Source organism: Mchenga conophoros, linkage group LG13 (genome assembly GCF_057382185.1).
Source record: "Mchenga conophoros isolate Kocher_MC1m ecotype Shallow Benthic linkage group LG13, M_conophoros_male_GT1.1, whole genome shotgun sequence".
NCBI classification, from domain to species: domain Eukaryota; kingdom Metazoa; phylum Chordata; class Actinopteri; order Cichliformes; family Cichlidae; genus Mchenga; species Mchenga conophoros.
In genome coordinates, this window is record NC_140538.1 from 18866946 (window position 1) to 18879570 (window position 12625).

At 38.2% G+C, this 12625-nt stretch overlaps 2 protein-coding genes across 3 annotated transcripts in view; both read left to right on the plus strand.

Moving 5' to 3' along the window:
* rassf4a (Ras association domain family member 4a) overlaps positions 1-714 on the plus strand; it is a 28765-nt gene extending 28051 nt beyond the window's left edge. The window contains exon 11 of one of the 2 annotated variants that reach the window (XM_085296986.1): positions 256-713. In XM_085296986.1, coding sequence (XP_085153112.1) covers positions 256-325 — 70 coding nt within the window. In that variant the 3' untranslated portion in view covers positions 326-713. Of the gene's footprint in view, positions 1-255 lie in introns of both variants that reach the window. The other variant, XM_085296987.1, reaches the window with a different exon arrangement.
* Positions 715-3297: 2583 nt separating this feature from the next.
* Positions 3298-11827, plus strand: LOC146561156 (peroxisomal N(1)-acetyl-spermine/spermidine oxidase-like). Its single transcript, XM_085296992.1, has 11 exons — positions 3298-3633; positions 3756-3966; positions 4961-5137; positions 5250-5380; positions 5471-5658; positions 7221-7402; positions 7610-7779; positions 8031-8116; positions 8230-8342; positions 9719-9873; positions 10399-11827. The coding sequence occupies exons 2-11, from the start codon at positions 3813-3815 to the stop codon at positions 10528-10530; spliced, it is 1488 nt and encodes a 495-aa protein (XP_085153118.1). The 5' UTR covers positions 3298-3633; positions 3756-3812; the 3' UTR covers positions 10531-11827.
* Positions 11828-12625: the final 798 nt, after the last annotated feature.

Below are 12625 nucleotides of genomic sequence, written 5' to 3' on the forward strand. Positions count from 1 at the left end.
GCAACTGTGCCTTTCATGGTTACAGTTAACTTGCATCAAATTGTCTCAACCTGTATTCTTTTTTAGGATTTGTGTTCTGAGTAGCTAAGCTCCACTGACAGTCTGACGAACAAGTCATTCATAACACATTCTTTGTTCAGTCTTTTCATTAAAATAATACCACTCTTCAGTAATAAATAAATATGTATTTGGGTTTAAGTGTGAACATGCAACACAAAGCCTTTATTCGAGTGTTTCTTTTCCCCACCTCTGCAGGTACAGTGCCCTGAAATCTATGATACTGCATCAGCTTGAAGACAGAGCTCACACTGATGACAGAGCATGATTGTTTCTATAAGCGCGTGCTGATGTGTAAGGGGAATGGGCGGGTGCAACACTAATGATTGTTGTTTTAGTATGGGAATAGTTCCAGATACTTTAGTGAATGTAGAGGTAAAGGAGAAAAAGTGAGTCACCACTTTGTATCATCTATTCTGTCAATATTTTTACAACTAAGTGCATCACTGTTTTGATATCTTCTATTAATATATTCACATTTTGTATGAAAATCTTTACTGCACATATGGATATTTATACTGAAGTGTTTTGGTAATGTTTTCTCTGACTTGGACCTTTTTATCTAATAAATCAGCTTTAGTGTTGTCCTTCAAAAATACTGCTTGATGTCTTATAATAAAGAAACTAAGCTTGGGCTTACACACACAGCCATATTTATTATTTCCTGTGTTTCCACAGACTGAACACACATTAGCATTGTCCTTCTAAGCAGCCCTCTTTGCCAGCTACTTCCCATGAGGGGGGGGGGGTGTGTGTGTGTGTGTGTGTGTGTGTGTACCCTGACCCTTTCAGCATTACACAATAGAGGTATCCTGAGAGAGTATGGCTGTTCCTTTTTCCCACAGATTTACAAACGGCAAGACTTTTGTAATATTTTGTGGCTCAACCTTGACTTTAAACACTGACCTACAATCACTCACTATTATTGTTTTATCAGATCATAACAGTAATTCAATAATGCTCCCTACTCCCAACCATTAATCTCGCATATATTCACAGAGCTCATGGTCTTACTAAAGCAAATTTAGTTTGAAAAATTGGGCAAGAGGAAGATTGGTCACATTTATCCACTACTTAAGGGAATATTGCTAAAGGTTAACTGTGTCCAGCTAAGGAAAGCTGTATCTTATGAACTTCTAAAACCCTGCAGAAATGGAAAAACTCCAAGTATAGTCATGTTTGCTGAAGTAATTTCTTTTGAGCCTTTGAATACTGGTTTAATTTTCAGTATGAAAAACATATGCTCGTGCAAAATTCCTGATAAGCATCAGAGTCTGCCTTTCCTGCAAATGGATAAGATATTCTGTTAGATTGCTATATATTAAACTAAATATCTATGCATGGAAGTTAGTAGAAACTATAAGCAGACATTGGATTTACATAGCTGAAAATTTCTGGTTTCTGATTGTGTTCAATAAAAGCAAGTTTTATTGATCATTGCAACTGAACTTGTTGCATGCATGTAAATGTTCCATTTGGGGGGGATAACAATTCTGAAAAGTAATTTCAAAAACATCAGCTATTGTCTGAAGATGGTTAAGCTTTTAAAGATATATCGTTTGCATCTATAAACAATGACTGATTCACAAAACAGGAGGTCTTGAACCACATCCGTGATCCAAATAAAACTGCTTCATAGGAAGCTGTGAAAACCTGGCCTTTGCACCCTAGCTGATAGGTTTGAGAGACTGGCAACTGATTAGCAGTAAACCAAAAATAAAAACAATTGTAATGATTTGCATTCACCAAAGAGCTACTGTGTGGACCTTGACTGTTTTATCAATTGGTGTTCCTGTTGTTGTAAATTTACTTACAATCTCATCTCTGAACCCAAAAACAAAACGTTTTATCATATTTTAATATCATCCTAAAATTAAAGGGAGAAAATCAGTATTAAATACAATGTTAATTGTGCTGTACTGCACATAAATTAAAATGCCATTTAGAAAGACTTATTGTAATTCGCTGTTTTCATGTGTGTGTAAATAACACAAACAGGCCATTTGTTAAAGCATTTTTTTTTTACTGTAATAGCACCCTCTAGTGGCCATTGAAATACTGATGCACAAAAACTATTTCTGTAGGCACAACCTAAACAGAACCATCTGTGTGGAAAAATTACACTGGTGCAGAAATGACAAAACTGCAAGACCCAGACCAATGATACCATCTTTCATCTTGTCTATGGATTAAATTAACTGGGAAACTGTGGCACACTACACACTCACTGGCTCACAATTTGATTGGCAAGTCGATAGGCAATGTAAACAGGCTTAGTGAGCTCTAATCAGAGCCATAATTTACAAAATGAGCTGTTATTCCATTTAGTATAATACAAATAATCTGAAAAAAGTTTACTGAGATCACAGGTCAAGTGGGGGGCTGAAAATTCTAAAGTACATCAGTTACTTCAGTAAAAAATTTCCCACGTGTGAGAATAATAAAAGTTTACCTTATCTTATCTTACAATGTGCAAAGTTGGCAGTGACAGTTAGCGAGACCTAACCTCTCTAAGGGGGTTCGATCCGACTCAAAGGGGACAGAATCATGCCAGGAAAATTATGAATTATTTTTCTAGGAGTGCAAAAAAAAGAAGAAGAAGAGGAACAAACAAATGTGGTCACTGGCATTTCTGGCGTAATAAACACCTGGATTTTATAGGACTGTTGGTACTGTTAGGGGTGTGAGATTATTTATAAAAATAATGGTGATGAACGGTTGAAGGGGTGCCCTGTGAATTTTTGCTTAGAGTCCATCCCAACAGCAGCCTGCTGGCCAGTTAAAAGAATGGAGTTTTAAGGCACTTCCAACTTTTCAAATTAGGAACTGGTAGCTAAATCTATCAAGGGGCCACTGGAGAAACTGGGACTTTTGGCACTTCAGCACTGGTTTCATTTTGCATTAGTTGCAGCTTGGTTGGGAGATGCTCTTAGAAAAACATTAGCATTTAACAAACAGGGCTTTAAAAGGGCTTTAAAAGTTTTAAAAAATCACCAAATTGCTGTTGGGGCAGATGTGTCTGTAAATCATTTCAAAACTATATTTCTCATTTTTCTTGCCTTTTATGGTCCTTTCCCCAGTTTGATGTCAGAGAAATCATGTCAAGTGTCTGTGGTCACTGCTTATATAAACAAGTTAGTACAAAGTGAAATGATACTTCCTGATGATGTGTTTATGGTCCGTTAATTGTTTCATTTTGTGTATTGCGTTTTCCTACGGACAGGTACCGCAAACATGCTGCAGCGCAGTCTTCCAACTGCACGTTCCTAGACGTGGATGACGTTGTGCGTTGGTCAAACGGTGATTGGTTGAGAGGTGGGCCGAAACAGGGAAGGAAAGGACAGGTAACTTCCACCAGTAGCAAGAGAAGAGCTAAAAATAATAATGAATACAGCAAGAGAGGCACAGACAGCGGCTGTAGTGGGCGCTTTTCATTTCCTTTAACACTCTGTTTCACTTCAGCTCTTTGTATTACGTAACTTCAGTCTTGTCCACGGCTGGCTGAGTAGCCCACTCACCTGTAGCCTGCCGCCTATTTTCGACACTGCCTCCATCGACAACAGACCCTCTCTGCAGGTAGACGTGCCGTCCACGGACTGCCAACGCGTTACCGCTACTATATAATGTACACCGATATATAAGTCACACCCCACTGTATGCTCGAGTCACACTGTATCTTATTTCATACACGCCCCGAGGTGAAGTTGAGATAAAGCTGTGAGAGCGACAGTCCTACAGTTCGATGCGAACCAAGGATGGCGACGAGTGCGGACCCAAAGATAGTTATAATAGGATGTGGAGTATCGGGTATAGCAGCGGCTCACCGGCTTGTCAAAGCTGGATATGGTCATGTGCGGATACTTGAGGCGACTGGAAGAAGCGGGGGACGAATAAAAACAGCAACTCTGGGTAAGTTTATATGTATTTTCTGTTTTAGTCAGTTTCGTCTTTACACTGTCAGAAAATCAGAAACCAACTAAATTAAATCCTTAGTAAGAACAACATTAATTTCTAAGTGTGAGCATCTTTATTGCAGACAATCTAGGAGGATAAGCGATCCAACATGTTCTTGTCTCTTTCAATCACCTGCTGCTGTCAGCATCTTCTGTTGTACTTATTCTCAGTTTCAGTGCTTGGACTGTTGTGCAGCTTTCTGATGTTTTCCGAATGGTGAAACAACACAAAAATGATGCCAGTGCATACAGACACCTCACATTAAAGTTTTTACAGGACACTATGCAGTGCCGTGAAAAACTAAGTGCATCTTAGCAACCAGGTGCTGTGAAAGTCTGGATGAACCTCACCACACAAAAAAAAAAGGGTTTTGGCAGTCCGCTGTAGGCATGTGACCCGGGCACCTTGCAGTCGTTGAGTCGATCTCTGTATGCCAAGGTATTCTAAAGTCAAATGTGAGTGTCTGTCTGACAAGCTAAAGCTTGGCCCAAAGTAGGTCAGACAACAGGATCGTGATCCCAAGCACTAAAGCGGAATAGCTGAAAAAGAAAATAATTGAGGTGCTGCAATGTCTAAGTCAAATTCCAGGCCTCAACACGATTGAATGTGGGACCTTAACAGAGCTGTGCTTTAATGGATGCCCACCAACCTCAATAAACCGAAGCAACATTGTAAAGAAGAGTTGGCCAAAGTTCCTCCACAAAGACGTGAGAGACTACTAAAGTCATGCAGTAAAGAATAACTTATAGTTATTGCTGCTACAGGTGGTTCTTCCAGCTGTTGACTCATGGGGTGTGTTTAGTTTTTCTCAGAATTACAAAGAGTTAACCTGATCTACTAGTACAACGGCCTCCCATCATCAAGATAATTATGCTGTCAACTTAATCTTTGGTCAGTTTACTGTCATTGTGCAAGTAAATGTACACAAAGACTTGTTTTTCTTTGACAGGTAGCACTATTACAGAGATTGGTGCGGCTTACATCCATGGCCCATCTGAGGAGAACCCATTGTTTTGTCTGTCTCGTGACTATGACCTCCTGCCTCCAGAAGCCCTCACTCCAAAGAACCAGGCCGTAGACGTGGATGAAGATCCTCCCTTGGTCCCCAACTGGTTCAGCAGTTCAGGTGACCAGACATAGTAACACAAGTGTACTTCAGCACATCGCATCATCGTGTATATTAATAGCGTGCTTGGTAAGCTGTGATTGTTATTACAACTTTAAATTCTGTCCCAAAGGTCAGAGGCTGAGTGCAGAAAGCATGGAACCAGCTGAGGAGCTGTTTCGTGAGATTTTAGATAACACTTCACAATTTCAAAATCGCAAAAACACATCCTGGGAGAGTGTAGGACATTTCATGCGAACAAAGGTACATTGTTTTGAATTATGCTTGTTGCTGATGATATAAAAAGCTGTAAAGAAAAAAATCTGTTTTGTTGAAATTTGGCATTTTGTGCAGGCGCAGAACCAAGCAGCGGGAAGGTGGAAAGATGAGGATGAAACCACTAGGCAGCTGCTTCTCTCTGCCTTCAGTACTATGCTGAAGTTTGAGTGCTGTGGAAGTGCGACTCATAGCATGGATGACATAGACCTGGCAGGCTTTTCTATGTATAAGAGCCTACGTGGCGTGGACTGCACGCTTCCAAGGTTTGTGCATCATTGTATGCATAAAGGGTGTTAACATAAATGCCATTCATTTACTTGTCATTTGCTCACCTGTAGCAATTTAAGTTTATGCCTTCACCACCAAGTGCTGTCAAAGAGTAAAGCTGCATTGATTAATACTGAGTTATTAAAGTGGCAGTGATTTAGATCCTTAGTCCTTTAGATTGTTTCTTTTATTTACTCCTCTGATCAGCCTGTGTGAGAACCTTCTGTGGTTTTTATTATAGCGATTAGCTAATTATTATTTATTCATTTATTGTCTAGTTTTACAAGAACAAAGCTAATTTATCCACAATAAAGACTAAGACAATGAAATACAGGCACCTTGATGTCTGTAAGTACGCACTAAATAAATAGAAAATGCTCTTGACTGCTCCAGTTTCACCCAGTTAATCTTTATAATTTGTTATTTATTCACTACAGATTATATTTAAAGTAGCCAGACAGGATCCATGGACATGTGCTTGAGCTAACTCTTAGACATATTTGGCACTCTGCCATATTAAAGGTCATGGGCCTGATTTCCATTCGCTGCACCTTAATTCATTTAGAGAATCACTAACCACGACTAAGTCTTGAAAGACTATGAAAAAACCAGGAGCACATGCTGAAACAACTTTAAGCTAGCACGGGGCTGTCACAGAAACACAAAGCAGGAGATGAAGCATAGCTGAATATGTTTCTAAACCAACTTCATTCTAAGCCAAAGACTAGAAAATATGATGAAGCATATCTTCCCTTTGGCTTCACCTGCACAAGGCATTTTTTGAAAAATGTATTGATAGCAATGTTGAATATTATTACACAGGAAAAAAAAACAACTACATGTAAAATAATTACACCGTGACGCCTCTGCCTTGTAAATGGAGTGACAGTAACTGTGTGTGTATGTAAGCCTGTAAAAACTGAAGATAGTCAGATTAACAGTAACAGTATTTCGTCTGTAAATCAGCTCATGTAAACAATAACGTGGCGCACAGCGTGACGTGAAAAAAAGGCACATACCTTTGAGGTTGCGTGGCGACGTAAAGGCAAAAAAAGAGTTTTAAAAAATCTCAGTTTTCGGTGATTGGAAACGCCGTTTACGTGTGGACGAAACAGCTGCGTTTTCAAAAATACCCGTGTAGGTGTGGACGCAGTGTAAAAGAGTTAGTAGTTTATTTTATTACTACCTGTCATTTTTAATTGTTTACTAAATGTTTGAGGTGTAAAATAAACCGCAATGGAGCAAAATAAGGGTGTGTGTGGTTGGAGGATGTCTTTGTGTGTGTGTGTGTGTGTGTGTGTGTGCGTGCGTGCGTGCGTGCGTATGCGCGCGAACATTTTTCTTGTAAAACAAAGGGGGGCCTAGCAAAAAATGTTTGGGAACCACTGCTCTAATCTAATGAACCTCAATAGTAAGCGGTGAGTCAAGTTTTGCACACTTCATGGACACTCATCATCACTTTGTCATTGTCAACAGCTATGATTATCACATCAAATATAAAATACAAATGTACTACAGATGCTGCATTGTGGTCATCTTAATGTATCTTATCTTGCAGAGGATTTGAGCGCCTAATCGAGAACTTGATGTCTGAACTCCCCTCTGATTTGGTGACCTACAATTGCCCTGTGAGCTGTGTCCACTGGAGCAACACAGAGTGTGGCTCAAGTCCTGTGACGGTTGAGTGTGAGAATGGCGAGAGGATTTCTGCTGATCACGTTATTGTCACTGTGCCTTTAGGTAAACTTCTTTTCATATACTTCATCCTGTTTTTCGTATCTCTGCATGAAATTGATTAATTGTAAATTCCGTGCTACGACCAATGTCAGAGCTTAATCTTAATGGCGGGGTTTTGGTAGTGTCACTTTAACAATGGAATACAGACCAAGTTAGATTTAACCCTCTGCTGCAGTTTATGCAATTTTTAATACGTTTTCTTTTTGTCAGGATATCTGAAGAAGCACCACTCCTCTCTGTTCTACCCTCCTCTCCCGGCCCACAAGCTGAAGTCGATCGAGACACTAGGATTTGGAACATGTGACAAAATATTTGTGGAGTTTGAATCGCCGTGGTGGGATGCTGATTGTGAAATCATCTACCTCGTGTGGGAAGACGAGGTTTGTAATACAGCAGCCAGAATAGTTTCATAAGTATGTACCGAACCTGTCTTAATAACAGGTTGACAGATATTTTTAAACTTTGTTGCACAATTTTAAAGATATGAACCTGTTTCTTTGTTTTTATGTATATGATGCAATAAAATATCTCAGAAATGTTGCCTAGTAAGGGTAAAACAATAGAGACATTGTGTGAACTTGTGTTTTAGAGCCAGAGATCAGAGAGGACATAAACCCTTTTGTGTTTTCAGGAGACTGTGTCAGACCAAGTGTCAGATGTGAGTGAATCCTGGATAAGGAAGTTGGTGACATTCACTGTGCATAAACCTTCTGAAACGTAAGTGACATGTTAATCTGAGAGACCATTAATGATTTTTCCCTCCTATAAAGTTTCCTTTGCAATTCAAACCAGCATTCTGACTTCTCTTGTTGATTAACACAAACTCTCAGGGGTAGCCATGTTCTCTGTGGTTGGATTTGTGGCCATGAGGCAGAGTATATGGAGACACTTCCTGAGGAGGAAGTGAGAGAGTCAATCACAAACCTCGTCCGTACATTCACAGGTAAGTTTTATATCTGATCTAAACCTTATAGCTCTTTCCTCTATAGCATAATTAAAGATAAAAAATAAATATCAAAGAGACTAATGATTAAAATTAAAGGTTGTTATACCTAAGAAAACTTCTCTGTATGCACAAGCATCACAACAGTTCAATTTTTCGTTAGAAATCTATAAAACATCTCATTGTTATAGGAATAAAACAAGTTCAGGTAATAAAGAGTATATATGCAGCTATAATGGCATTAAATCGAGCAGCAAACGTGTATGACTATTACCTAAATATCTTTATGTCTTACAGCAATAAGACTGAGTTTGTGGTTGAACCTGCTAATATGATGTTGGCACAAATTGTATTTATATTTTAAAAATCTGATAGTCATCACACTCTTACTTATATATAACATATTAGTATTGGGAAAATAGTTCAGTATAGATTTATGAAACCAGGTCAGATTGCAGAGTTTATCCTCTGATGTTGACATGCCCAAAACAGGCCACTGTGCAGATGACAATTGATTGTAGAAAACTATGCAGCTATTTTCCTCGACTGAAACCTTCTAGTGCAGAAATGTACATGTTAGACCGAGTATTGAATAGGTATTGAATGGGCACCATTAAGGTAGAAGCTACCTGGTTTGTGCCCAAGAAAACACACAAATCGCCTGGACACTACGTCAAAAAGGGCACCCATAATAATCTGTCAACTCAAATATACAGAGCTGCCTAATGTGGTAACATGTTTTGGAAAGGGGAGCATCTAAAAGTAGCTTGAGTAGCAAGAAATATTCTTCTCAGATAATTGATCCATAATTGATCCAGCTGCTGCTTTTTAATAAACCAGAATGGGGTGTCACAACCCAGCTCAAAGGACGTGACAAGCAAGTGGGAGACCACACACAGGCTTTTAAAGGCTGTAAGATATTTTTAATGAAATAAGGTAAAGAAACTTAAACACAAGTTAAATAATACAACAGCCATAACTGAAGAACAAAATGAACATAATGAGTGACAGACAAAGAGAGACAGCCATGGTTCAGTCAAGGTGTCTTTATACACTGGGACTGGCCTGCTCAGGTGTGCTGCATCTATAACTGGGTCAGCTCTACCTACCTGCAAGAAACAGGCAACAAGAAAACAAGAACACAAGGCCACCCCACTGGCTGTCACAGGGGGCATATTGGAGGGGCAGGCTGTATAAGGCACTGCCTGCTGAAATGAGCTAGCAAATAGTTACTGATATACAGTATTCAAGTCCTAAAAAGCTGTCATACATAGAGGGAAGGCTTTAATATGTAGTAAAAGTAATTTATTTATATCTGTTTTTTTTATATATTTTCTGAAGTTGTTGAGCCTTGGTTATTTCATATTTGTGTGTAGGAAACGATACCATCACACCAAAGAGAATCCTGTGTTCCCGGTGGTTCACTGATCCCTGGACATACGGTTCCTACTGTCACCCAGCCATAGGCTGTACAGCCAAGGACCTGAAGAACATGATGGAACCTCTGCCTTCACAGGAAACTCTGTCACAGGTACAGAACGTCTTGAGCCACCGCTAATATTTTTCTTCCAAGGAGCCAGACTTTCATGTCATTTTTCTAAAGTGGTCTTGAGTAAGAGTTCTCCAGGCTTTTTTGAATGTCTTTAAAAATGTTCAGTCCAGTCCTTGTACCTGACCATTTTCAGAGGAGTGTTTTGTCCGTTAAAATCCATTTTAAAAAGTATCCTTTAGCGCTTTGTTACTAGCAGCCTGTTGGAAAAAAATGCATCATTTGTTCACATTTGTTTATTCAATCTATAAAAACTGCCAGTGATAACACAGTTCAATTCAATTCAATTTTATTTATATAGCGCCAAATCACAACACAGTTTGATAAGAATTGCTAGTAGAAAACGTGACATATCTTGGCATGGTGTGCAGCAGATGAACTATTAGTAAATCAAGTGAGTCATATTGCCCAGGGAAGTACTGACTTCTGTTACTTTATAGTTAGACAGAAAGTGACATAATATAACCTTGAAAAATGTTTCTCACTTTTACTGCTTGTGTGTTTCAGCCCCTGCAGGTGTTGTTTGCTGGAGAGGCGACCCATCCTTGCTTTTACTCCACCGTCCATGGAGCAATTATTACTGGGTGGAGAGAAGCGGATAGACTCATCACTCACTACTGGGCTTCTGTTAGCCCATGAATTCCCTGTAATATAAGAAATTTAAAGATAAAGACTTTTCTTTTAGCTTTTTTTTTTTTAAACTAAAAAACAATCAGATAAGTCTTTTATCTTTTCTGACTGCTCTTTAGTCAGATAAGATAAAAGACAAATCTTATCTGTGTCTTATCTGGTGACACTGAGTAATCATAGTGGTTGTCTTTTGGCACTAAAAACCACAGTGCTGAATATGGGAAAAAAGAGGGCTTGTGGCATAGTTATGTTGTAATCTGGAGTTCCACTCCTTATCTAGGTTTAAAGGTTGACGCATTACATTATACATTAGTCATTGCTAACATGTTGCCAAGGGAACTTTTACTGGTGGAGTTGTTGGTAATATTAATGCAAGTAAAATTATGTTTTTGTTGTGATTTTAAAAATAAGAATATGCATAAACTGAATCAATGCCAACAATTTTAATAAAAAAATCAAAGAATAAGAGCACTGAACAATTTTAGTGTATTATGAACAAATAAGACACAGTTATGCATGGTCAACCATGGCATACCATAAAAACGACAGGTAGATCACACGTGACTTAATCGCTACAGGCAAGCAGTAGTTGGGCAGGTGCTTGGATAAAATTTGCTAAGCAAAGCAGGTACAATAGAACAAATACAAATGGCAGGCAAAGTAGCAGGAAGTTATTGAAAAGTGGGTCAGTGTGGCGTGGGGTTAGTGATACAACCCTTAGTGAGTGTGACTGAGGAAGGAATTGATTAAAAATGGGAAAACTTGCAGGTATGGATGAAGTAAGCTAGATAAAAAGTACACCAAATAATAGCTTTATTTTCCATAGAGGAAATATCCATACATAAATGCATTCCCTGGACATTGCAACTATTTTGCAATGATTAATAAGCACAAATCAAAGTCCAAATCATCTGTTTTAAACCACAATCAGGACACATGCTATGTAGTTGCTTGTGTGTTTTTTGTCTTTCTATAGAATAAAAAGACCACAAATATAATGTGTGATTCAGATGCAGAATAGTTCATTTCCTCAATAGGGAGAACACCAAATCATTGAAACATTACATTAAACACAAAATAATGATATATTTGCATTTTCTAAAGGACCGCGGTCCTCCTAATATTTCGAATTATGTAATGATTTTGTTTCAGTTTATGCAAACATAATTTATTAGATTCCCTATAATAAAACTTAAGTAAATGACAGGAGATGCACTTTGCTTTACTTGTCACAAGTGGACAAAAGGGCTCTATCCAGGTTTGTGATTGTGTTTTTAATTAATAAATAAAATCAAACATGGACACATTGTAGTGTATTTACTGTGTTTATTTATGCAAGTAAATTAATGTCTACTTTTTTCTCCCCCTGTGTTCACCTTATGAGGTCACCAAATACTCTTGTCTTTATTGGTTTATGCATAAAGAGCAGGAACTTTCTCACTTGCACCTCCACAAAGGTGTTTTTCTTTTCTGTACTAGAAGCACCAAGGTTAATCATAAACCAGGATTACCAGGATCCAGGTGCATTCTAGGGCACCCAGGCGTTTCAGGCTTTCTGTCATCTGAAATGAAAATGTTAGTATGTTATATAGATCAAAATACCAGCTAACTGTAAGAACCTTGATGTCAGTCCTCTGTTTGAAAATACATTGTCTGCTCTCTAATACTCTGAAGTTTAATACTGAAAAACTGCAGTAAGGATACAACTTTAATTATTAACTGACAAGTGAAGTCTTTGTGTTTTGGAAATACAAATACATTTCCTCAAAGTCACCAAATAAAATATTCAATGTGTAATGAAGTGTATTTTATTTAAGAAAGCCACTAAAGACAAAGTAGCTCTCTATGAATATATAAGGTGATGTCATGTGATCAGCTTTAGGGAGGCATGCAAACTTTTCTTCTGTCAGCTCATCTGTCTCTATCTCTCTGTCTCAACAAAGCTTTTTTTGGAGGAGTGACCACTCCTTACAAAGAAAATAACTTTAAATTTTAAGTTATTAAGTTACAATTTTGAAACCTGAAATTTTGGCTTATTGATAATATATTATAATGTAAACATATTTTCAATGTATTTTATTTATAATGGCGAGAATAACTTTCC

Coding starts and splice junctions, on each gene's coding strand:
- LOC146561156 (XM_085296992.1), top strand. CDS start 3,813: ATGGCGACGAGTGCGGACCCAAAGATAGTTATAATAGGATGTGGAGTA. Junction 8,117..8,229: donor GTGCATAAACCTTCTGAAAC/GTAAGTGACATG, acceptor ACAAACTCTCAG/GGGTAGCCATGTTCTCTGTG. Junction 9,874..10,398: donor CACAGGAAACTCTGTCACAG/GTACAGAACGTC, acceptor TGTGTGTTTCAG/CCCCTGCAGGTGTTGTTTGC.